This window comes from Notolepis coatsorum (assembly GCF_963971535.1).
Source record: "Notolepis coatsorum genome assembly, chromosome: 20".
Classification (NCBI taxonomy): domain Eukaryota; kingdom Metazoa; phylum Chordata; class Actinopteri; order Aulopiformes; family Paralepididae; genus Notolepis; species Notolepis coatsorum.
This window is the reverse complement of record NC_140184.1, coordinates 62,453,812-62,481,532: the sequence shown is the minus strand read 5'-3', so window position 1 is coordinate 62,481,532 and position 27,721 is coordinate 62,453,812. Positions and strand designations below refer to the sequence as shown.

Genomic DNA, 27,721 nt, shown 5'->3' with positions numbered 1-27,721 from the left:
TATCAAATACTCATTTTCCAGTCAACATTGTCAAGGCAGATTGTTTTTTTATCGCTTCATTTCCGTTTGATAGCATTTTGAAAATCACTTGTTTTCGCGGAAAAAACAACCCTATGATGATGATCGTCTTTTACTGGAATATTCCAGAACGTTGTCATTTGTCGGCCTATTTATGAATCGTTTTCAAATAAACGCTAGATGATCGATAGTATATGTGTGCGCTCGTGCCGCGCGCTGATAATCGCTGCTCTTATTTCCTGATGGCTTTTACAGTCAAAACAGCTATATCACATATAGTGGAAACGCTTATATCTCCGTGAAAACGGTTTGAGTCTGATTATCCTAAGACTGATAACATAGATTACTTACCTGAGGTCAGATGGTATCCAAATGGTTTATTCCAATTTCCGATCGCCATTCGAAAAAATCTATAATTGTATTGATCCACCGTGTGTACAGTAGAACACATTCGCCGTGGCACCAAGGTTCCAGAATGAACTCTGGTAGACCCCGGTTACATCAGTGAGAAGTAAAATGTGGAGTCAGAAATCCGTTCTCCCATTCAATTTCATTGAGTCCAATCCAAAAGGGTGATTTACCATCTGGGAGACGATAGGGGGGCGCTTTTTTCACATCTGAGCGCCGGCGGTGCCTGGACGTGTCTATATTAATCCCAGCCGAAGAGTGCGTCGCGTTTCTCTGATTGGCCATGACGCCCATGTGACCGCGGTGCGCGGTAGAGCGGAAATGGGCTGCTGCCTCCACGTCAAGAAAGACAGACGGGCGATTCTATTGCCATGCTCTGCGACAAACCCTAACCTTAACCAACTCTGAAATAATGCCTAACCTTAACCTTAACTTAACCTTAACCAACTCTGAAAGAATGCCTAAACTTAACCAGCGAAAGAATGCACGTTTATAGCGAGAGATGATAAACGTTAAAAAAAAAAAAAAAAAAAAAAAAAAAAAAAAAAATTGAAGTGATTCCAACTTGTCACCAACCGCACCGCAGGCTCCACAGCAAGGCGGCGAACGAGTTGAGCTAAGCGTCGATGGAAAAACAGCGGGGATTACGGCTGCATAATGCCGCGCCCGCTCCGCGGAAGCACTCGGCAGCACTCTTCGGCTGGGATTAAAGAATAGGCTGCCTGGACATCCAACGGTAGGCTCGCTTGATGCAATATGATTTCAGATCGCAAAAAAAAAACTGAGAAATCTCGTGATGGGCATTAAACGGTCGGGGGGGTAAACTCGAGAAATCTCGGGCTTGGCATCCAAAGTCTTAATGATGGAGCACATTGGCAATCCATCTCTACTAGCTCTTAAGTTGCAAAATTCATTTCTGATGGAAAATGCATTCTTTATATATATATATATATATATATATATGGGGGGTACTACCGAGTCGAGCATGCAGCCCGTGGAAAAGCGGCATAAGAGAATACTTCCTAGTGTTCATAATATATATATGATGATGATGCACACACACCTTTACAGTGTTTTGTTTACCAGTAAGATGTTATAACATTGCTGATAATAAAAATTATTATTTTCTCACAGTAGTGTGTGTGTGGGACGTGTGTATTTTTGGCTAAAGTGGATAGAAAACGCAGTACTGTGCAAAAGTCTTAGGCACCACATGTCTTGGATGTTAATACATTTTTTAGTGTGCCTGTAGACTACTCTTTTAGAAACTTTTAATAACTTTTCTTTTTTAAAGCATCTTCATGGTTTAATGCAGACATATGTTGCAGGGACTATCTTAATCGTCATGTTGCCGTAACTGTATGCTTCAAAGGGTTAAATCAAGCATTTTTAAGTGCTTTAGACTAGAGGAAATGTCAAAATATTGTGATGTGTATCGTGACATGGCCAAAAAACATATCATTTAGAGGCCATATTGCCCAGCCTATTTTATTTACTGAAGGTGAAGATCCTAGTCTGTACTTGTAACCAGCAATAGTCCCATGTCCTGTTGAGTGGGTTTACTTTGTTATGTGTGGTTTGGCACCGAGGTAGAAGGGGACAGGGTGTGTCACCCGCTCCTCCAAACCATTTGTGTGTTCTGTCTTTAATCCGACTATAGCGACTGAGCAAGGTGGGGCCACGTACATATCGCTGTGAACACCGTTCTGAGTAAACAACAGTCCTTGGCAGTTGTCATTAGGACTTAAGGTACCTGCTCCCACTGTCGCTATGCATGGGATTGTACTGCGAGAGATGTACTGTACGTCTTACTGCAAACTCATACTGAATATACTTTCATAGTATGCGGTAGGAATACTATGAAAAAAGAAAAAAAGACGTAAGCTACTATCTTAGTAATTTATCATCAACTATCATGGACTCTTCCATTTTGTTTATTTTTCAACTGGTTTCAATTGACAAGTAGTCTTTTTTTCATTTTTCTTGATATTCGTTTTCTTTTCATATTCAGATGGTTCTTCTGGCCTCCAAGAACAAGGTGAAAGTGGAATGCATGGCTTGGTTGTAGCCACCATTAATTTAATCGATGAAAAATGGCCAACAGTTTTTTAGATCACTTTTTCAGTCATGTTGTGCACCTATTTAACAATGTATGCCAAAAAGGAATAGTGTTTTAACGGCACGTCATCAAACCGGAGGTCGGCCATTTTGGAGATACTGAACGTAACCAACTCAACCAAACTCTAACTGTTCCTGGTCATTGTTGCTCAAAATGTTCAATTATTACTAACCGTCTTTTTAGGCTAACCGACCCAAACAACATACTTGTAAGCCAATTTAGCTTTATTCTTGTCAGTTTCAGACTCACTGGATAACAAACGTATACAACTAGCAGCTAGCTATGGATAGCTAGCTTACTGCTTAGCATCCCTGATGTGTAGGCTAGGATAAGATATTCCTTTATTGATCCCCTTGGGGACATTCGGGGAGTAGCTTGTGTACAACTTTCGTACCAACTTTTTAACAATTATGCTGTTTCAGCTCTACTTTTAATTTAAGCTCATTTATAGTAATTTGATCCACTCTCATTCCTTGACTATTAGTGGTGGCAATTTCATACATGCATAAGTGCATAATATTCTTTTTCATACATAAGTGCATACTATTATCTTTTCACCTGGTTCTTAAACTACTCTGGTAAGAATTATCTTAATATAACAAAACTAAATCAAACTCTAATGCTCTGAGCAAGTATACTGAAAATGCCTATTCAACTAGACATGTGCGGTCAGTGGCTGACAGCGGGTATATCCCCGAACAGCCCAAATTCTCAATCTACCTTTTTACCATGCCCCTAATCTGAGCAGTTGGGGTAGTAGTTCATGTTTTTAGTTTTATGAGAATAGCGCCACCATGAGGCCAGATTACTCAGAACATCGCAGGCATCCTTGCTATTATAAGGCAAACATAAATTGTCGAGTTGAAAATCAGACGTTCACAAGTAACTAATCACTTCCTGTTTATCATGTCTTTTTCTGAAATGTTATTGGATCTGGCAGTCGCATCAAGTTTGGTGAGAATCAGGAGAACAGGCTAGGGGAAGTAGGGGAGAAATATTTTTCCAAATTGTGTAAAATCCAATATGGTGACTTCTAGGGTTAATTAATACCCTAGTTACAGTACAGCAACCAAATGAAACTGTATTAAGTCAACTGAAAATGTGAATAGTATGACATTTTCTTTTAATAAGCTGACCTGTTTTGACCTCCACCTCAAAGAATCGGAATCGAGAATCGTTTAGAACGGGAATCTATATGGAGAATCGGAACCGGAATCGTTCAAATCCAAACGATGCCCAACCCTAGTGACTTCATAGGTCCTTGGCAATGTGTTGTCCACGAGTAGTAGACGCATCACTGGATTTCAGTTTCATGACGTAGAACTAACGGAACAAGAAATACACACATTTGCATTTTTTGACTGATAATGGCACTAGAGGAAAGGCCATGGAGTCACTAAAATCAATTAGACTTCCTCCCTCTAAGGGTCATGAATGTGCACCGCATATTTGAAAATATTCTAATGAAAGCCATGAGTTCACATGTAGAATCTGCCATGGCGGCGGTCACAGTGAATCCATAATATTCCGACACTGTCATTCAATAATTGGTAGTATGAGCTTTACAGACCCATGCACCTTTTTTAGAAGGAGAAACGGGATGTGTGAGATTGGAGTGTCATATGCATGTGGGGATCAACTGTCGGAATGAAGTGGAATCCTGCTTTGCATTCCACAGATTACACATTTTTAATGTATTTTATTTCAACTAACTTGCATAGGACGAGGTTCTCAAACTGACACACATTTGATCAAGATGTTGTCTCAAGGACCCCCATCTCTGAAGATTTTGGTTGTCTGATATGATTATGCCCAGAATTCCATATACTGTACGTGGGGGAGATGAGTGGATGGAGTGAAAATTCTGCTCCCCTCATTTTGCTAACTTCTAGTGAATGAAACTGTGACATGAAACAATTCCCTCAAGGGCCCCTGGTGGTCCTTGTGCAGAAGATTCTAATGCAACATACTGGGTTCAAAATAGAATATTGCTGCATTTTCAGAAATTAAAATGAAAAAGTTGACTATGGCTTGGCTAGTTGATTATTCTTATGAAGTATTAAGTGGATAATGGACAAGTGTCTTTGTTACTTGCATGTGAAATTATCATATTGACTTGGGAGTTTCTTATCCAGTTGTAATGACTGATTGCGTCACTATAAATTTCCCAACATGAACTGTGACCTTACCTTACTCATTCCAACCATGAAGCTTACTTTCTGTTGCTTGTGTTAGCTGTTCTTTCAACACTCACTTTTACCCCTTGACCTCAGAAGTTCCCCTGACTTTTCTGACGAGGTCATCGGGAGTGGGGTTTAAAGGCATGCATTAGTCAATAAAGGTTCTGCATTGTATTTATCATCCAGTCGTGGTGCTGTGTGTCTGTGCCACAGCTGCTGACTCAGAACAGCTGCTGTAAAATGTAGAGCAGGCCATAAGTGGGCAGAACCTCTCTTGAAGTGTTCCCACAAGGCAGGATGGTCAATAAATGGATCATAGTTGCCATGCCAACACTGCTGTTATGCTGTCATCCGATGGGTCCTGGACCAGTAGGGATGAGTGTTGTTGTGGTTATCACACATGCTAGAAAGTAACTAACAATAAAGTACAACCTGAGCTACATACCAGTCAAGACTCTGGAGGAATCACCATAGATGCTCTACATCAGGTGTCAGCAACCTTTTTGACATAGAGTGCCTGTTTGAAATATAGTTGTAACTAGTGTGCCTCAACAATATTCCATGCATCGTAATTTTTTCTGATAATCAGGTATTTTTAATGATAATTTTTACATTATTACATCATTATTGTTATTATTAACATTATTATGATGGTTGTATCAACCCTAAATCTGAGTTGGGGGGGGGGGGGGTGCAATGCAGACAAACAGCTGCATACAGTGCGACCATTTCACTCACATTTGCCCATTCATTTTTGGACACATCACACACCATCGGTGTGTGTACTGTACGTGTGCTGTCATAGCTCCACCTACAGGTCTAATGGAGAACACCAGGAGAACACCAGGATGTGAATGGAGGGTGAATGTGAGGTATATCGTGTAAATAAGTTTTGATTGATCGCAAGACTACACTGTAAAAACAATTATAATAAGTTACCAGAACTTAAAAATATTGAGTTCAGTTACTGTGCATTAAGGTTTTCAGTTTTCAATCCATAATAAGTTAACAGAAAAATAAGTACACAACCACATTATTTCAACCTAATAAAACTATGTTTATTGTCATTGTTTTAAGAACACAAGTTGACTTGGTAATACTCACATTTTGAGTAAAAAAAAAAATGGCTTTTAACATGTGCAATGTTCAATGAAATAGAAAAATAAATAATAAAATTTGTTGATTAATCCCACTGGTCACAATGGTGACCGTAATGTTTTTGTTATAAGGCTCTGCAAATGTTACTGAATGATGTAGCAATGTATTTCCAGCTAAATTGAAATAATAAACAAATAAAGGGTCCCAATTAAATATGTGGTAGTAAAAAGAACCTGTGGGAGGATTTCAACAAGATAAATGCGACAACAGTGCAAAATATTTCACTATAATATTTCAGAGCAAATCTTTTTTTTTAACTGCTGCCCCCTGTGCCTATGCAAATGCCCTATGCAGGCACGCGTGCCTAGGGTTGCCTACCCCTGCTCTACATGCTCTTTTTGCAGACGGAACGGCTTTCTAAAAAAAAAGTAGGTATCGAGCACAGATGCCACTTTTCAAGGATAACTGATATCTATTACTACTGATACAGAGAACCGATAATATCTATTACTTCTACTTAACAGTAAAGATGGAGTTAAACATTAGTTTGTGGGTATTGGACAAAGGGATTGTGATGGTTTCTCCATTAGAGAGAGCGAACATGATGCCTGAAACATAGTGAACCTAAAATCTCCCTTGGCCAGGGGGGGTTCCCTGCATGTTTGGATTCCCATGCAGGACAACGTATTAGAAATGGGCGACAGTCAGGATAAAAGTCAGGATATCTTAGGTCCGATTTATACTCTCTGTACATTTTATAATTATATAGTAGTTATATGTAACCGTAACATGTAACGACTGATTATATGATCAAGGTCAGGGATGTGCTGGACTGTATCTTTCTTTTTCTTTATTTTTGTTTATTTTATTTTGGGTTTTGTATTTTATTTATAATTTTTTTTAAATTTTTTCAGGTTGGTTTTCCTATCGCAGTTTTGTATCACAACGATGTGATGTGGAAAACATATAAAAAAAAGATTGTCTGTCTGAATAATGGAAAATGCAAGTAAAAAAAATGGGCGACAGTCGGTGGAGTGCGAGTGTAATGTAGTGGAGTTGTCCTACCTGAAGCCTGAGCCTGATATCTCCCTTGGCCAGGGGAGATTCCCCTTTGGCTGACCGGTAAAGACCCAGGTTTTGAATTCAGGTGTGTTGCACGGTGCACCAGCAATAAAGTTAATTTGGAAGTCTTAACTAAATGCTTGTGAATTAATTGAAGGGTTAGTAGTAGTACCAGAGGAGACAGTTTAACAGTGTTCATCAACTCTGTTTGATATGCGCTGCAGTAGTTTAATACCAAGTGGACCGTTTTGATTGGCCATTGGGAAAATGTACCTAGCATCTCTGCTGTCATAGAAAGGGAACCAATTATGTTTTTTAAATGTCGGTTGATGTTTATGGGTCTGCTGTGATAGAATGAAGTCCTGCAGTTAGCCAAGTTGAATTCCTCCACCGCAGCCAGGGGCCCAGAGGGAGTTTAGAGGCCCAATGCTTCGCGCTCTCTCTGTCTCTACGTGTGTGCTGGTAAATGGTACTGACGGTCTCTCCTTCCTCTGTGAGAGAACGTGCTCTGACATGCATTCCTAATACCCCCCCCCCCCCCTCTCTTCATATGTCATATATGGCCAGTGGCAATGTGAAATTACCCCCTTCCAATCAATCACTTAGTCCTAGGAAAGATCCACCACCACCTGTCCTTCTAAAGGTTGTATAAGAGCGTTAACACTGTCAGAGGGTTAAAGGGGTCCTTTTGATGTCTGATACTAATTAGCTTATCAAAGAGCAGAGAAATTGGATAGTGGTTGATTTGATTTGAGCTTTTCTAGAATGTTATTCAAAGTTTGAATAAGGACCAATGATGGGTCGCAGTGAGATTTGAATGCATTTAAAAATGGCTGAAGTCTGAACCATTGTGCTTGAGGACAAATTTGGTTGAATGAATTCTGAATCAGAACCACAAGTCTTATTGCCAAGCAAAAGAGGGGTGTGTCTATGCATTGTATTAACACCACACACATATAATTGATCCACAACTAATCAAAACTAGGGCTGGGTATCATTTGAGAAATGTCCTGGGATTCGATACACATACCAAAACAATCCTTTTTTTTGATACCTTACTTTGCTGAGTTATGTACATTGCGTATGAGCCAATCGGAGGCTTTGTTACATTTTGTGGTTTTTGATTCAATCGCAATTCATTACATTGTTATTAGAAAAACATTTAAAATTGTGACTATTATATAAAATATGCATCACAATATTCAGGATTTTATTTTATATTGATAAATACATCAAATGATATCTACCAAATTATTATATATATACAAATAAATCAATGATACAGTTGGATGATATTCAATATGTATCTATATTTTTCCAAGCCCTAGTTAAAGGCTCTTGTCTTCTTTCAGGTACTGTATCAGGTAGAATCTCACTGGGCCTCTAGATATCGGGTAGAATCTCACTGGGCCTCTAGATATCAGGTAGAATCTCACTGGGCCTCTAGATATCAGGTAGCCGCCCCAGAAGCTGTTGAGGAGGTTGAGGTGACTGCTGCTCCTATTGACAGTTGAAGCTGCTAGCGGGTTTACAAAACAATGGTAATAGGGCCCATTAACCATGCTCGTTTTGACTAAACACGGGTGGATATATATATATATATATATGTGGGAGCCACGCACCCCAGTGTTCGGTATGCCAACAGTGTTTACAAGTTAGTCTGCAGTGTTTATGGAAAAAGAGACCGGCTGGTTTGTCTGGCCAGAGTTGTTTTCCTCCGTGACTGTTGGGTCTCGCAGAGTGAAATCCTCTATCCTAGCGATTACTACTGTAATCATTCCATCTCTCTCTCTCTCCGTTTCTCTCTATCCTTTTTGCTTTCCCCCTCTTCTGCTTCCTCATTCGCCCTGCAGAAAAACCTGTCTGACCAGCCTTTGCAAACTGCAAATGCGCGCACACACACTCGCACACACACTCGCACAGAGGCAGACGTTTAAACCATCACCTTTTATAATGTCTAACTTTAGAGAAGAGGACATAATTCAGCATGAGGGAGTTAGTAACATTCATAAATGACTTTCTCTAAATCTTTAATTTTTTTCCACCAGTATTTGAGGCTCCACATGATTTTTTTTACAGGGATCCTGTTGAAAGAAACTCATTTTCTTGGTTCCTGCTTTTTCTTTGCATGCTTGTATTTTCATTTCCTTATTTTAGTTCATTTAAAGGATGCTCATTGGCTGATGCCATCGCAATCAGCTAGTCTTCCATAAGTCCACATATTACAAATTGTCATTGAATGTACTGCATGACAAAACATTAAGACTGGAGTAATAAAATAGAACACGGCATATGAAATGACAAATTAAAAGACTAAAAAAACTGTAGCATTCTTGTAAGAAGGTATGGGCCAGTGTTCCTGTTCAGCTAATTATACTGTACGTGTATCTTCAGATCCTTTTTGAAGGATTGTTTTTTGATTGACAATAATGGGTAATTGATCCCACATTGTTACCGATACAGCAGTGCCACTGTGTTCTCTGCCCTTAACTTAAAGGAATAGTTCAGATTTTTGGAACCCACACCTTATTATTATTATTATTAGAATTGGAACACAAATTATGTTATCAAATTGTTCCCTTGACTGCAAGATAAAGATATATTAAGGGTTCGTACGGGTGCTGGAAATCCTTGAAAATGCTTGTATTTCAATGTAGTGTTTTCAAGGTTTGAAATGTGCTTGAATTGTGTATAAAGTGCTGGAAAGTTGGGCGGCTACGTGGCGTAGTGGGCAAGGCGCTCGCCACGAATGCGGAGACGCTGGGCACGCCTGTTCGAGCCCAGCGCTCCACATTGCTTTCAGTTTAGCTGGTCGTTCATACTAATACACATTGGCCGTATTAGGGGGTGGGAAACTGATGGGTGGGGATCGGGCGTTGTGGACAGCGACTCCTACAGGTCGGTTGGTGCGCCTGCGCAGTAGAATCAGGAAGTGTCGGGGGCAGCGTGAGCCTCCCACGCGTTACTCCTCGCCACTGAGAGATCGAGCTGCGCAGGTGAAAAGATGCGACTGCTGTTACCTCAAGTACCGGAGGGGACTTGTGCTATGTATGACTTAGTCCACATTGCAGCCGGCTTGTGGGAGGCAAGAAACAGCGTTCGTGACAGGGGAGGGTTGAATTGGATGATACGAAATTGGGATGGGAGAAAATATAGAAAATGGGAGAAAAAGTGGATTAAAAAAAAAAGTGCTGGAAAGTTATTGAAATTGTAATTGCACTGTATACTTTCATAATAAATCGCTATCTGACTTAATAGTTAGGTTTTTAGATAAACAAATAAAATTCGGAGAGCGCCTAATTCAAGTTTTCTTTAATAGTTGTCATACAGAAGTACAGAATACTTTTGTACAAAATGCTTCTTACTGTTGCGCTCCAGAGACTGTGCAAGACAAGATAAGTATGAAATAAAAACATAGTAAAATTAGAAGTAAAAAAAGAGGTCAGTGTTCAGTTTAGACATATGTTCGATGCAGAATAGACGTAGTTACCATACAATATACAATACTGTGCAGTGTACTAATATACAATACTATATAGTGCAAGGCAGAAATGGAGAAATGGGACGAGGTGCAATTTAGGTACAATTCACAGTAGGTGTACGAGTTGTAGTGCAAATCCTTTATCAATAAATATAAAGTGTAAGTGTGTTTGTGTGATCTAAAGTGTGGAGAGTGGGTGCTGCAGTGTGTTGTTTGTTTGTTTGAGTGAGTGTGTGCGTGTGGGTGTGTGTGCTGTGTGCATTTGATGGTTGTTGCATAGTGATTATTGTTCGTTTAGCGATTATTGTTCGTTTAGCAGCCTGATGGCCTGGGGATAGAAGCTTCTTCTGAGTCTTTCTGTGCTCGCCTTAAGACTCCGGTATCGCTTGCCTGACCGCAGCAGTTCAAAGAGGCAGTTGTTCGGGTGGCTCGAGTCCTTAATAATTCTCTTAGCCTTCCCCTTGCACCGCTTGATGTAAATGTTCTGGAGGGTGGGAAGCCCCCCTCCAATTGTGCGTTCGGCTGAACGTGTCACTCTTTGTAGTCTGCTACGGTCTTGTGCAGTGCTATTCCCAAACCAGGAGGTGATGTTGCCGGTCAGGATGCTCTCTATTGTACATGAGTAGAAGTTCCTAAGGATCTTCTGACTGACTTGGAACTTCCTTAGGCGCCTGAGGAAGTAGAGGCGTTGTCGTGCCTTCTTCACAACACTGTCAATGTGTGTGGTCCATGTCAAGTCCTCGGATATGTGGGCTCCGAGATACTTGAAACTGTTCACTCTCTCAACCGGTGCCCCGTCGATGCTGAGGGGGCTGTAGTCCTTGACCCCCGACCTCCTGAAGTCCACAATCATCTCTTTTGTTTTGCTGACGTTCAGGGAGAGGCAGTTCTTCTAATTGCTTTCGCCTTTCACGCAAAATGAAGAGTCCTCTCGCGCCCCCCCCCCCCCCCCCGCCAACGGCACCCCCCGCCCCTCCTGAAAGCTTGCTTTAATCCCAGTAACGTTGGTGAGCTAATATTTTTTTTTTTTTTTTAATTTTTAAAACGTTAACAAGCTAGTGAGCTAGCGTTGCCACAGACTGCTATGTTTATTGTTCATGTTGACAACGACAAGCGACACCATAAGGTGAGTTAATAAATAAATTCACTCTGAAAATCTGCTCCTCTCTGATAAACGGACTCTTCGGTCAGAGCGTCCAGTCTGCACAACTTGAGTGCGCTCGCTCTGACACTGAAAGCCAATTTACCATAAAACAAGTTTTGTTTAGCTAACGCCATTATGCATCGGAGCTGTGGTTTCGCTGTGATCAACATGACTAACGACGAGTAACAAGCAAATCCATTCTTTCTATGTTAAGGAATGTTCTGTAGGATATGTCGGCAACATAAGAAGCCAGCAGCTACTAGGGGTAGCTGTTTGTGTGAAATAACAATAGAGGAGACTAGAGCGTGTCAACTGTGCGTCTGTATTGCAACCAATAACATGGGCATCATATAGCTTACATCCTGGTACCTGGTTCAACTAAGTCGATCAAAAGTCCCATTATCCAGATTCAATTAACGGGATGTTTGAATCCAGGCTTTCCCTGTTCCTCGAACGCTGATTCAGTCCCGTTAATTCGAACCAGACTTGATACTCAGCATAATTGCACGCTCCCGCCTCACCTGAAAAGACAGCAGGTGTCGATCGCAGAAATCCTGATTTTCCAACTGTATTGATTGATTGATTGATTTAAAACTTTATTAAAAGATTGCAGAATGGGTACAGTACAGCTCAATAGCCTTGCCGACAACTTAAATGCATAATCTATAGGCTAATTTTAAGTCCCTCATTACCCTAATCAATCGGATTATATTTCTTTAAATGTGCCTGCTGGCAGTAGGCTTAATTGAATGAATAATCGAATGAGATCTTGCTAGCGAAAATAATTAGTTAAACTCGTTCAGAATAAGTAGATAAAAACAAGCCCAAGGAGTATCTAATTGATACGAATTAATAGATACTTATGAGGATAGCTGTACTGTATGTGCTTAGGTATCATGTACTATAAATTAGGGATGTCCCGATCACGTTTTTTTGCTCCCGATCCGATCATGTGATTTTGAGTATCTACCGATACCGATCTTTCCCGATCCGATCAAAAAAAAAAAGTAAATAAATCTGCAATTTTTTTTTTTACTTTTTTTTTTATTATTCAACAAACATGACCATGTTCACGTCTTAAACTCATACTGAGGCCTTAGTTTTGGTTTTAAATTGCATATCATTCATTTATGTATTGTCACACAGAGCAGAAGAATTGCCAAAACAAACCAATAGTATCCAGCTGCAGAACGGCAGACCAGCCACACTCTCAGACCCAAACGCATTTCCTTTAATTATACATCAAATGATTTATGTCAAGGATTGCAATGCCTCGCTTGAATGAAGTTAACTTTTCACCTGGATGACGTCAACATTCAGGGTGAATGTAATGTGAGAAATTGGGATACATTCTTTTTTTATTTGGGTCTGAGAGTTTGGCTGTTCTGCAGCTGGATACTATTGGTTTGTTTTGGCAAAATTCTTCTGCTCTGTGTGACAATAAATAAATGAATGATGATATGCAATTTAAAACCAAAACTAAGGCCTCAGTATGAGTTTAAGACGTGAACATGGTCATGTTTGTTGAATAATAAAAAAATAAAAATTGTCGATCTTCGGAAAATCGGATCGGGACATCCCTACTATAAATACATGGTTCCCAACGTTTTCAAGGCTCGACCCCCGAAATAACAGGCTTGGTACGTTATACAATTTCACTATTAATCAGGTTTTAATCTGTTTCGGACATCATCCATACATGCATTGAATTGATTAACTTTTGGTTTATACCAGTGACACCAGTCATGTTAATCACCTTGTTCATCATCAGATAACACTAACAGTGCTTGAACAGATAAATTCATTTTCTCAAATACATTCATCAAAACGTCAAAGGCTTGCAATTGCTCATACATTTTCTCAAGTCACGTCATCAAATCAAACGGCGCATCGCCTCAAACATTTTAATCCCAGTTACAATATCACAACGTGTGAGTGACAGTGACAATTCAACAATCCACATATTCAGATTTGTTGTAATTCATATCCACAATCCACGCATGAAGACTTCAATTTATGCTTGAATGAAACTAAATCCAGGCGCTCCGTTAACACTATGGCGACGGGCGGGGCGCGGCGATTTAGGCCTCAAGAGGACAGAGGCTTGTAAACAAACCGATGTACTTTCTAAGAGCTTTATATATCATTTATAGTATTGCTATCTGTCCATTCTCATTGTCACTTGAGTGCATAAACTGTGCCTTCATAATGGCTTAAAGAAAATAAAAATCCATCGGTTGGTTGTCATTTTATAGCGTCGTGAATATAAGGTATATCGCACTTTTCGTCTAGGCTTTTCTGCAGGAGGCTGCAAAAAAGGCTAAACGTTGGCGCCGTTATATCAAACGCCATTTCTGCTGTATATATACGAATGAAATAAAACAAACTGCGTAGCATCCGGACTATTAATTTACAGAGCATCTATGGATGAAATGGGGGCGGCGGGGAACGCCGATTACTATTATTGATTAGCAATACAGTGTGCGTTCAATATAGCATTTTCTTTTTTTTTTATCCACTTTTTCTCCCATTTTTCGATATTTTCTCCCATCCCAATTTCGTATCATCCAATTCAACCCTCCCCTGTCACGAACGCTGTTTCTTGCCTCCCACAAGCCGGCTGCAATGTGGACTAAGTCATACATAGCACAAGTCCCCTCCGGTACTTGAGGTAACAGCAGTCGCATCTTTTCACCTGCGCAGCTCGATCTCTGTGTCGAGGAGTAACGCGTGGGAGGCTCACGCTGCCCCCGACACTTCCTGATTCTACTGCGCAGGCGCACCAACCGACTTGTAGGAGTCGCTTGTTCACAACGTTCGATCCCCACCCTTCAGTTTTCCCTCCCCGTAATACGGCCAATGTGTATTACTGCGGACGACCAGCCAAACTGAAAAACAATGTGGAGAGCTGGATTCGAACACGCGAATCCTAGCGTCTCCACACTGGTGGCGAGTGCCTTGCCCACTACACCACCTAGCCGCCCTATCAATATAGCATTTTCATTGATCGATCACGTTACGTTATACATGCATTAAAGCGTTCCGTCTCCAGACGGATTTCAGTATTTTTTTATTTTTTTTGTCAATTTGATTTGGAGTCTGACGGAATTGGCTACCTGGTATAATATGATTTGTAGATGCGTAGGGCATTTTGACCATTCTAACCAATCAAACGTGAGCTTGACGCACACACGCTGCTCACAGTGCCCTCCCCCTCACAGACCTGTCTTGTCACAGACCCGTATGCGGCTGTGGCTAACGTTAGCTAGCTACCATTCTTCGGGTGGCTAACGGTTAGCTACCTAGCAACTGTAGCTTGCTAATACGGGCTGTCCTGGCTGGCTAACTTTTATTTCGCAATGGAGTGGAGCTAACTAACTGTACAAATCGATGTGATTGGCTGAGACTGTATTTTGTACGGTTGGCTGTTGTGGATTTGGGTAGCCAGCTAGCAGCTAACATCAACTCAACGTCAACACTATGTTGACACTCTGAGCGAGTTTGCCGACAGCAATGTAACAAACAATATGGTCCGTGCGGAACCATTATCCCCAACACATAGTTATTAGCTAACGTCAGCATAATAACGATAATGGAAGGAGTAAGCCGGCCACTAAAAAGAAGGATGAGCGGCACCACCCAACAAAAGAAAGTTACGAGAGGATGGAAGTTTGAAGATGGCAGTGTTTCAAGAGACTGGCTAGGCTACAGTATGATGCGGGGGCTGTAGACTGTGGTGAGTTGTTAACTTGTTCCGTGTTCCGCAACTATGTCAAAAAGAAAAACAGAAACAACACATTTGTCATTGTCGTGTTACTTCACAGTACAAATATGTGAGTCCTCTGCTGTGGTTGTGAGTATCCTTTATTAGCTTAACTCCGTAGCAACATCACACAGGTGTATCTGTAGACGGTCTCCTCCCCACTGTATATTCTCACCCCACCGTATGTATTTATTTTCTCCCACCCACCCTAATGTACAGTCTCCTCCCCATCATAATGTATATAATCTCTGTTAGGATCTATGGGTAACAGTACTGTATATTTGCATATCGTATATGTCACAAATGTAACATTACTATATACCTGTCCTGTAGTATATCATGTATGTCCCTATGCCATAAATGTTGTATGTCATCATAAATGTCACTATGAATTGAAAATGGGGGACCCTGATGTAAACAAGACAAACGTCTTTCTCTGGTCTGCAACCCCTTAACAATTGTGTGTATTGAGCCGTACTGTATTGTACCCATTCTGCAATCTGCTAAATATTGATTGATTGTTATAACATATTGCAGAATCGGTACAATACAGTACATCTCAATACACACAATTGTTAAGCGGTTGCAGTTGCAGACCAGAGAAAGACTTTCCTCTTGTTTACATCAGGGTCCCCCATTTTCAATTCATCATAACATATATGACATACTTGACATACAGATAGATAATACTGCTACATCTATACATTTATGACATACCAGATTTACAAATACAGTATTGTTTGTGATACAATAAGAGTCTAAAAAAGAGAGTATATACATTTGACGAAGAAACTGTACATTGGAGGAGGTTGGGTGGAGGGGGGGGGCTGTACATGAGGTGGGGGGGGGGGGGGGGTTCGGTAGGCGGGGTGGGGTGGGGGGGTAACTGTACATTGGATTATCGACTAAACCGAAACAAGTAGGCTCCCTTAAAACGCCAACGCTATTAAAAATAAATACAGTGGAGGTTAAAATAAGAATATGACTTGGCCTGAAAAAGTCAGGAGATTTTTTTTTGCTTTAATCCCTGCGTTATAAAACAATGTCCAATCCAGCTGTAATTTGGGGTAATATTATCCTACCGTCAGGCCATGTGATCGCCGGCAGCATTTCCTCACCAGTCATCGGATTCTGGTAGATCGATATGCACATTGGCTAATCATAAATCCCATTATTCCACGCTGAAAAAAACGCTCGGCAAGCTGATCCAAGATGGAGGGTCTTCTTTTGGAATCAAGGATCTATGATCTGCCCACAGAACTGTAAAAGCATTTTTTTTTAAATTCACATAATGATACTGCAGTGGAGCGATGGCGCCCCTAAGCGGGTCTGGCCGGTACTGCATGTTTTGAAAATCAAATATGTGAAAAGATCCTGCTAGTGGATCGGGTACCTAAGAAGCATTATAAATATGGAATAAAACAACAACTTGCCACGAGTATATACGTGGCTCTGGTCCACAACGCTCTTTTTTGAAACGCGTGTATATATACGTGGACGGACGCCATAGTGTTAAACATCCACAGCAGAGCAGTGGCGGCTGGTGAATTATTCTCCAGGGGGGGCGCTATACCAAACATTTTGCAAACATGTACCAAGGCACGCATTGGCGAATATTTAACTTGGGTAGAGTACAACTATCACCATTGCCATCAATCAATATATGATCAGTCAGTCAAATGCAGCCACGTTTCCAATAGCCCTACACAAACACGCACAGCTCTCTCTCTCTCTCAGATCCATCCAATTATAATCACAGATGTATATCTTGTCATTTTAAACCAGTTACCATTATATTGTCCGGGTGATTATGCCCCCCGCGGCGAAATTAATTAGTTAGTTCCTCCTCACAACAACAGAGCATCGCTCTGAGAGAGTGAGAGAGAGAGAGACCAGCAGGGCTTGATAAAGTGTGTCTACTGTCCAGACTGCATCCAGCTAGCCATATATATAGTATAGTATAGTAGTATAGCCTTAAGTTCGAGAAGCTTTGTGGTCCAGGCTTGAACTTTCCATAAAAGTGTCCATATAAATCTATTTAGTTGGATCCAACACTGTCTGAATGTACAGTATCTTGTGATTATTATCAATTTCCGACAACTACTAGCAGAGGAGCGTATTTCCCTACTAGACCCTCGAGGTGATTAGGGACGTGATGTCACGTGCCACTCTCAGCCAATAGAGTGACTACTTCGGGCACTAGAGCAAGCGCCCTCGGATATCGTATTTGATTGCGTTATGTTGTACGTACGTATTTATTTACGTATGTATTTGCATTTTGCCCTGTGAGTTGCGCACTGACGGTGGAGCTCAAGGTGGAGCGCCCATGAAAAGGGTGTGGAGGGGGCTGGGGGGAGTGAATACTTTCCCCAAGGCAGTTGTATCAGCCGCGTAAACCGAACGCGGAAGGACAACTGCCTTGGGGAAAGTATTCACGCGGCCGGGGGATGAATAGGACACGCAAAGAATTCTTTCTTCTTCTTTCAACCAGGGTGGGCGGCGCTCTAGCGCCCTCTATGGACGAACTGCCACTGCAGCGGAGAATATGAAAGGAATCTGAGCCAAACGCCCGATAGGTTTCATTCATTAAAAACATCCCCACGGGATTCACATTTGCAATGCAGCGCGTTATTAAAATAACCACATAATGTGTATATCGCACCTCGCAAGCGCCGTATATATAACGTGCATTATTTAGGACAAAGTAAATTTGTTGGCTCAGCCAGGTTATATAGGATGTCATGTCTACATCATTTTGATTGTTTATAGCACAATCACATCTGATTTAATGTGATGGAAGAAGTGAAATTATCATTTGTGTAAATATTTAATTTACCACAGCAGTGTAAGATGCTGGACAATCTTGAAAAGGCACCTTGAAAAAGCTTGAAGTGCTTGAATTTTGCTTTGGAAAAGGTGTAAGAACCATAATGTGTATATATATATATATATATATATAGGGGTTTTATACAACTCTCTTTAAGTGACACTTGAATACAAAAGTACTTTTAACCTTAACTTAAGTAGTTTCATGCAACCAGGTACTGATCTTGTCTGTTCTCTCTGCAGTTCCATCAGTCGGTCCAGTCGGAGGTGAAATCTCTGGGCAGAACTTCCTACACACTGTGTGTGGACAGTCCTCTGGTCATCCGACAGGCCCTCCACCCAGAGGCCTCCAAGAAGGTAGAGATGCCCCTCACTCTTCCCGTGTGTGTAGGAGAATTTTCCCATGATTAATAAACTCATGATTATGGTATTACCAGTGACACCATACATCTTACAAAATGACTCAATATCTGTAGCGCTTACTTTGATCTTTAATGTTATGCAGCTACATTGGTTCGCTGTGTCAGTCTATGTCCGAGTATCCATTTGTTGGACAGACTGACGTTGGGTTCTAATTAAAAAATAAACCAACGTGGGCGGCTGGGTGGCGCAGCGGACTAAGCACTCGTCACCAACGCAAGAGACACTGGTATCGAATCCGGCTGTCAGCGTTGCCTCCGGCTTGGCCGGCCGTCATACTGGCTCGATTGGCGGGAGGGAAGCCGGTGGGTGGGTCCGGGTCATTGTAAACAGCGAGTCCTCCTACAGTTCGGTCGGGGCGCCTGCACAGCGAGGGAAGGATCTGGAGGGATGTAGGTGTGACCTTCCACACGTTACACTCTCTGTGAGAGTCCGCGCTGCCAGGTGAAAAGAAGTGGTGGGCTCTGTACACATGTGTCAAAGGAAGCAACGACCAGGAAGGGGATTGGGAATTAGCATAACGACTAACATTGGGAGGGGAGAAAAACGGAAAAAGAAAAAGGGAAAAAAAAAGATAATAAAAAATGTATTAAAAATAAACGACGGTAATACCTTCCCTCAATTTTGAAATCATCTTCTGTCTTCTGGGCACTGATATGCGGAAATATGGGTTTTATATATATATATTGGGGGTGTAACGGTACACAAAAACCACGGTTTTGAAGTCTAGGTTCGGTACAGGTTTTCGGTACAGTGGGGGAAAGTTTGGCTTTCCATGTTCCACTCAGGGGTGATGTAGTGTGCAGTAACTAATTGTAGGGATGTCAACGAATATTCTATATTGAAATTAATAATTGATTTGTTAAATAAAAAATAAAAAAATAATTATATTTAGATTGTGAAAAAAAACAGCCCCCGGTGGGCGGTTGTTAGTGGTTAACATACCGTTGTATTCGTTCGGTACACAGCCGTACTGAACGGTTCGGTACGGATACGCGTACCTTTACACCCCTAATATATATATATATAAATAAATGCAATCCCGAGACACTCCCTGGGCAATCTGCGCATGCAGAGTTTGGGGAGTAGGTGCAGAAAAGCGTCTATAGCTCGGCCGAGAAAGTCCGATCGACTTGGGGTTGGTCTCTCTGTGTTTTATACTCGGGCGTATAAAAAAGGCTATTTGATCATGGCTCCAGCACCCCCACAGCCGTAGCTACAACCACTTACATCAATGCTCTTATCAACATTCATTCATTTTATCCCCCCGCGCTCTCCCATGAGCTCCATGTAACGTGGAAGTGCAGTGGTCTATGTATTGGTATTAGGGGTAGGGCTGGGCGATATGGAAAAAAAATCATATCGCGATAACGATATGATAATTTTATTTTATTTCTCGATATCGATAATTATCGAATTGTTATAAGTATAATTTTTTTTTTTTTTATTTATTTTTTTTTTAACAACAGATGTATGTTTATTTTGCAGCAATTCTTTGTCATTGCCGCCATCTTTAGTGTTACATCCCCTCACACTCCAGTTCTCAGGCTGCAGCTGGTTTAAAAGCTAAAGTAAACCGGCTTCTCTGCTGGCTGTGGCTCCAGAGGAGTTGAACAGTTCTGGCTCTGCTAGTTTATTTTCGATCTTTTGGCGCTTTTTTGGTGGACAAACCACCGCACCGTGACTCGTGACTGGAGTCTAGTTCTGCTAGCACACATAGCCTACTGTGTACAGACGGTTTCAAAATGTATTTTAAATTAGAAAGCAAACAAAATAAATGGACAAGAGAAAAATAAATCTGAATTTGGTCAGTATTGTCATTTGGACAAGCAAAGCCATTACTTTAAGTTGCAGACAAGAAAGACAAGTCTGTCCACTGTCTCTGGTTTTAAAACTGCCCTGTTGCAGGTCAAAAAAAAATAATCGTTAGACGCTGGGTTCGCCTGTTCGAGCCCAGCGCTCCACATTGCTTTCAGTTTAGCTGGTCGTCCGTACTAATACACATCTGCAGTATTAGGGGGTGGGAAACTGATGGGTGGGGATCGGGCGTTGTGGACAGCGACTCCTACAGGTAGGTTGGTGCGCCTGCGCAGTAGAATCAGGAAGCGATGGGGGCGGCGTCCCTCCAAAGCGCAGACCCCTGACGCTGAAAGATCGCGCCGCGCAGGTGAAAAGATGCGACTGCTGTTACCTCGAGTATCGGAGGGGACTCGTGCTATGTATGACTTAGTCCACATTGCAGCCGGCTTGTGGGAGAAGAAACGGCGTTCGAGACAGGGGAGGGTTGAATTGGATGATACGAAATTGGGATGGGAGAAAAAATAGAAAATGGGAGAAAAAGTGGATAAAAAAAATATATATTTGTAGATTAATTCTATGCTAACTTTCTAATCTTATCGTATAGGTCTGTTTTACTTCAGTCTTTACAAACATTACCAATGTAAAAAAAAAAAAAAACTCTAAAATACAGCAAATATAGTTTAAAACAACTACTGTTGTCTCTAGTACTTATTCAACTAGAGAATATGTCCATTCCTATGTCACCATTTTTGTTGGTGGGGCTTTTATTTATTTGTATCTATCGGGTTGGGGCTAATGCTGCGTGTCATAAGGAACAGTCAAATAAACTAGCCACAGAACGTGATTGTAAATGTGTGATGCTAGACATACATATGACACACAGGCTATGGTTTCATATTTCAATGGGATGTTTATCATCTGATCGCACCAAGATGGGACAGGCCTGGATATAGTTCCAAGATGGATGGTCTGGATATATGTACGGCAGCATCCTAAATTGATCACATAAAAGCATTTTTTTAAAGGCATCAGGAGGAAGGAAGAGCAGGAACGAGTAATGCAGACAGAAAAAGAAACGACTACAGGAGATGAGAAGGACAGGCATTTTTCCAGGCAAAGTGTAGAAACGCAGGGATATGATCTCTTAACGGATCTTTCTGACCATATCTGATAAATGGCATTGAAATTACATGACTGACTGTAGTTTCCGTCTCTTTATAGAACCTTGTCCTCCAGGAGTGCTTTTTTTCTTTCCTGGACGTCAGGAAGGAGTTTCACAAATGCTGTCCAAATGCTGGCCCTGTGGAGGACCTCACGCTGTCTTCCATGTTGGAATGTATCCTTCCTCGTATTATGATGATTATGATACATTTGTTTCCATTTTTACACATTTAACTCGGTTGATAATCATGTCTGTTGACATGCATAGTGGGCTTAAAAGGATGGTTCAGATTTTTCGAACCATAGCCCCATTTACTATATGTGCAGATGATGATGATCGGTAGAGTCCTTTCTCAGCACAATCCATTCTGTTTATCATACTAGCTCTGGCTAGTTAGCCACAAACCAATGTAAAGTCAATGGGGTCAAGCTCCTGTCTGTCTCTGACTGAGGCTTGCTGAAATGTACTCTACGGTGCACGTAGTGGACCAGCATGCGTTGTGCTGAGAAAGGACTCTATGGATCAACATAATCTTTGGTATGTAAGAAATGGGGCTTTAACATGTAATGTAACCTCCTTTTTCAGGTATAGATTTAAAAGACGAGATGAAGGGGAACTGATCTGATTTAACATTGAACTGTGTGCTGTGCATTCTTCATTCATTTGAAGGTGTTTTCATCTTTTACAATGGTTATATGCATCTAAAACATTACTAGTTTATCTCTACTCATAATCCCTTGTGAATTGTACTTTCATGCCAGCAATGAATTTGTAAAAATAGGTGTCTCATTGTGAAAAGGAAGTCTACCTGGTGGTGTGCATTTATTTTGAGGTGAACGCTTCCTTAACGGCGTGTCTTGTAGACGTGGGTCTCCCTCCCACATCAGAGCAGGGAATGGGCCTTCGAGAGGTGAGGAGCATGGTCCAGCTCACCCTCCACATCCTGGCTGAACCCTACAGTGAGTACCAGCAGAGACTAGGAACCAGAACCTAATATTCACATTCCATACCAATTATTTTTTTATATTTCTTTTTGTAAAATGTAATTATACTAGAGATCAAATTTGTATATATATATATAATAGTTTTGTTTGTCTCACAATGAAAATGTGGCCATATTATACCACCAGCTACACTAGAGGAAAACAGAAGAGAATGAGAGGAGAACCTTTAATTTCGATACAGTGTATTAAATGTAATTTTTCAGACTTTTCAACTCTTATCGAGATGGTTCATCCCCTAGTACACACATCCAGCAGGGAAGTGGTGGCCTGAAAAAGTTAAGAGCAGCTTGTGTCTGGTTGGCCACTGCCTGGTTTGATTTCCCCAGAACCAGCTGGTAGAATCCTGGGTAGAGTCTGTTTCTAGAGTGGATCTGTGTGGCTACATCCCAATGTCCAGACGTGCAGAAGGCCTCATGGACTTGAGTGGTGTGTTTCCAAGTTCTCACATTCAGGAATATGAGAGGTTGTAAGGGTTCTAACCCAAGATCATAATGGGGGCGATTTTGCAGACCAGAGCAATGCCTTTTTGTTCTACATGGTATTATCATCTCTACCCAGTGTACTAGTATTCTTCTAAATACCCAGACTAATAGTATTATCTTCTAAGTAATCATGACTGGGGAGTAGCCCTACAGGTCGACGCCAGTTGCAGGAACATGCAGATCATTATTAGGCATAAGGAGGAAGAGGAGGCTCCTACTTTTCTCCATGTATTCTCTTTAGTTCTGAGAAGTCCTGCCCTTCTCAGCCAAAGCATACAATAAAAAGACAGACTGGTAGAGCATAATAAACAAATGAAAATACATTAATAATATAACAGAAATTATATAAAAAATTTTTTTGTTGAATTTCATATTTCTTAACATATATAAAGGTGTACACACAATATATTTGCCACTGTAGTTTATAAATGTTTTGTTAATTATTTTACTTGAGGAAAAAAAACTAGACACACTTGAAGCACCCTCTGTCTAAGGGCCCGCGTCCACCTAGCGCATATTTAGGACCGCACGCGTCTGTTTTCAATGTATTACAATGGGGAGGGAGCGCATGCGGCCCCATGCGGCCGCCTCTAGGAAGTGCGCTGCCGTCGGCTTCTTTTTTCAGCGCCTTTATGCGGCCGCACAAGCCAGAGAGTTGAAACTGGCTGAACTTTTCTAGAGCGGTGCGCCGAGCGCATATTCAAACAACCAATCACAGCCAGTCATCTACCACTCTGCTTGTAACCTGACACCGGAGCTGCCTGCCTGTCTGGCTGTCTCCACACAGACCATTGAGATCCGCGACAAAACTAATAATAATAACTACACGAATACACTACTAAAAAGCTAATAAAAAGCAAAGGGCGAACTGTGGTGTCAGGCAATAACTATATATATAATTAATATACAATAAAGTTATTCAAATATGCTATAATATGTGCAAAACCGCGGCATGGCTGTAGATTTCTTTCTGTCATCTACAAGATGCGCGTCAAGCCAGCGCTGCCGGCGCACTCCCAGCATGTTTCACGGAGAAATATGCGCTAGGTGGACGCGGGCCCTAAGGCTTCCCCCTGAAGCAGACTGAAAGGGTAATGGATGGGTAATGGACACTGAGAGGCACCCGCTTCACTCCGGTGCTCATGTTAATGGCCGCTGTTGTCCACACCGGATGCGGCCGACACGGAGCTCCGCGCGCCTCACGGAGGGGAAGGATGAAATCCACATCGACGCTGATTGTCTCGCCGTGCTGCTGCACACAAGATTCCATAGAAATGCATGGCGAGATTCACTCGCAGCAACTCCAGAATACATTAATAAACCCTGTGCGTGGCACGTCTGGGCCAGCTTCCTGTCTGTCACTTTCGCTTTGTGGGTCTGCAAAATTGGGTGACTCTGACAGTATAATGAAATGATGGTGAATGATGATATATTATTTTAATTTTATTAAAATGCCTTATTCTACTTTATTAAGCCCTACTTATTGTGTTGTTCATCTATAGCCTACCATTGTCAATATATTTTGTTTACACAGCAAAGCATATTAAACTGTACAGCTGTTGTTTTAGTGTGTTAATGGTGTGGAGTAGAGCTGGTAGAGCAGCTCCACACAGTCGTACCTGCACCCTGACACCCTCCTGGACTGTGATGTGGAGCCTGCACATCGTGTACACGCAAGAAAATAAATCAAACGGGCTAAAGTCTGTTCCATACCTGTGGCTTACCCCCTCATTATCTGCCAAGCCCATCCAGCTCTCTTTAGTGTGATAACCAATAGGAATGCAGAACGCTGAGCTCTCTTTAGTGTGATAACCAATAGGAATGCAGAACGCTGAGCTCTCTTTAGTGTAATAACCAATAGGAATGCAGAACGCTGAGCTCTCTTTAGTGTAATAACCAATAGGAATGCAGAACGCTGAGCTCTCTTTAGTGTAATAACCAATAGGAATGCAGAACGCTGCCTGGCCGTGCTAACCTGTTCGGCGCATAACTGACGCAACTCACAAGCGCTGTTTAAATGACTTAAAAGTCGTCACAATTCTCCTTTGTGGTTAATCTCCTTCTTTTTCACAGATCACAAATTTTCCTGCTTTGAAACGGTGAAATACAAGTTTGAGTCTGGAGCATGGTACGTCCTGTACAGGTTCAGAGGGCTAGAAGCCTCGCACACACACACACACACACACACACACACACACACACACACACACACACACAGTCAGCCATGTGCTCTCCTGCCACACCTGCTGGCTAGGGCTGTTTAGTGTTCTTGCTCACGCCTAGCTGACTGCCCCCCCCCCCGCCCCCACCTTCATGTTCAGACCCAGGGCTCATAGCATTGATTACAGCAACAAGGAAACCACAAGCGTGTCATTAAAGCTGTCCAACTTTGCCATCAAGCGCTTTGCCTGGCCTATCCAGTAGCAGTACTCTACACAAATCCTGACTTTCTCGGGGCAGCCAATGGCCCGTCGCCTCGACAACCCCATGGCATTTAACTGTAGGAGTGTGTTTCTGTGTTGAGCACTTTACTGTAAGTGGCCTCTGTGTGCCTGTGTTCAGATGGTGACTTGTTTCAATGTGACCACTGGGGGCATAGTGGTGGTGGTGGTACATTCTGGTTTCCCTCCCCATTTTCTCTGAAAAGCTGTGCTTAAACCCCAGGAATTGTAGTAATACTAATTCACGATGACACAAATTAGTGCCATCATTCACTCACAAACACACACATACATGCACACTCTTAAACACGTGCACACACATTACACATACTTGCACACTTCAAATTGCACTCCGCCTATGTTAACGAGGAATGGGGATGGTTAATTTTTAGATATTGGTACCATTTCCAAGACTGCTTAATAATCCCAGTCTTTATTGATCCCAATATAGACTGTTCTATCGTTATTTAGAGGAAAGAAGATAACTAGTATTGCTTATAGGCCTAACATTTCACATTTTCAGCAGCAATATAAAAAGGATAAATAATATAATCGGCAGCAATATGAAAATAGTAAATCGGCAGCTGCAATAGAAAATCTTTAAATAATATTATCGGCAGCAATATACAAATTGTAAATGGTATCAGAATCAGGTCTTTATTGCCAAGTAGTTTTCACATACAAGGAATTTGCTTTGGTAGTTTTCGGTGTGACATTAACGGACAGACAAAGGACCGATAATCAAATAAAAAGGTGGAATAAAATGGAATATGAACTCGATTAAGATGGAAGCATAATATAATTATGAAATAAAAATAGGCCAGGGCTGTACAACTGTAAAATAAAAAGTTGGAATAAAATGGGATATAAACTAAATTAAATGGAAGCACAATAGAATATATAGTCTAAGTAAAAGCAGCCCAGGGCTGTACACTGGTCAAGTACACTAATTATAATACAATAACAATACAGTGGGATGGGATATTTAGTAGGGCTGTGCAATTGGGCAGTTATGTGCAAAATGTATGAACGGTGAAATATGAACACATGTTTTGATTGTATACACAAGTGTGTGTGTGTGTGTGTATATATATATATATATATATATAGTCCAGTAGGGATGTGTTAATGTAACAGTCAGTGGGGGTCCCAGCCTTGTTGATGAGGCTCACTGCAGAGGGGAAGAAACTGTTCTTGTGGCGTGAGGTTTTGGCCCTGTGTATAATCAGCAGCAAGGCATTACTGGTAATATCTGGCAAAATAAAGTCACAAATCACAATCAATAAAGTGACGTCCTTTCATTAATAATGTTGTATTATGCCCAGTTTGCTGGATAGTTTTAATCCACGCCACACTTTTGTTTCGCTCCCTTTCTTTCTGTCTCACTTTGTGTCTTGCAGCAGTAAGACGGAGCCTGTGGACAGCGAGACGGTGATCAGAGCGCGAGGCCTCCCATGGCAGTCCTCAGACCAGGACATTGCCCGTTTCTTCAAAGGCCTCAACATCGCCAAGTATGTTAATTATACAATATTTGTATAGCACCTTTCATACAAGCATTTCAGCTCAAAGTGCTCCACAGCAAAAAAAAAAAGAAAAGAGCACAAATTTGGCAGATCAATGCATGAAGTGCAGACATATAAAATAGACCACGTCAAGGTAAGGCATAGGGCATTAAATCATCGTTTTTCATATTAGGATCTAACATCTATGCCTCTTTTGTTTACGTTTGATTCTATGGCAATTTTAAAATGGACAGTACAATAAACGGACAAGTTGAACTGTGTGTGTAGGGGTGGTGTGGCCCTCTGTCTCAACGCCCAGGGCAGGAGAAACGGTGAGGCCCTGGTCCGCTTAATCAACCAGGAGCACAGAGACCTGGCGCTGGAGCGTCACAAGCACCACATGGGCAGCAGATACATCGAGGTTAGATCCCATTATACCACCCTTTTCCTGTGTCCCCTACATGTCTTAACAAAACTAGGTTAGATGTACATTAAACATTACATTAAACGTATTCAGTAGATTTAAGAACCAGGCGAAGCTGGGAGTATTGGAACTTGTATTTGCTCAAAAGAAAAGATTCTAGCAATAACTCCATTTGAGCAATATTCCTTTGGCGTAACTGTTGGTTAAACACCTTGTACCAAAGGCAGCCTACATGATGAGTCGGATGTGGTTTTGAGTTGCTAAAGCCAGTCCTCTTCTCATCCCTTCAGGTTTATAAGGCCACAGGAGAGGAATTCCTCAAGATCGCTGGAGGTCAGATTTCAGACCCCCCCCCCCCCCCCCCCCCCCCTCTCTCCTCTAATTCTC

General features: G+C 41.5%; 1 protein-coding gene across 4 annotated transcripts in view; it reads left to right on the top strand.

Moving 5' to 3' along the window:
• The window catches only part of esrp2 (epithelial splicing regulatory protein 2), a 62,242-nt gene that overhangs the window by 7,176 nt on the left and 27,345 nt on the right, over positions 1 to 27,721 (top strand). For all 4 annotated transcript variants that reach the window (XM_084337798.1, XM_084337796.1, XM_084337797.1 and 1 more), the window contains 7 exons: positions 18,343 to 18,456; positions 21,541 to 21,655; positions 22,345 to 22,440; positions 25,041 to 25,095; positions 26,809 to 26,919; positions 27,199 to 27,331; positions 27,625 to 27,667. In XM_084337798.1, coding sequence (XP_084193924.1) covers positions 18,343 to 18,456; positions 21,541 to 21,655; positions 22,345 to 22,440; positions 25,041 to 25,095; positions 26,809 to 26,919; positions 27,199 to 27,331; positions 27,625 to 27,667 — 667 coding nt within the window. The remainder of the gene's footprint in view (positions 1 to 18,342; positions 18,457 to 21,540; positions 21,656 to 22,344; positions 22,441 to 25,040; positions 25,096 to 26,808; positions 26,920 to 27,198; positions 27,332 to 27,624; positions 27,668 to 27,721) is intronic.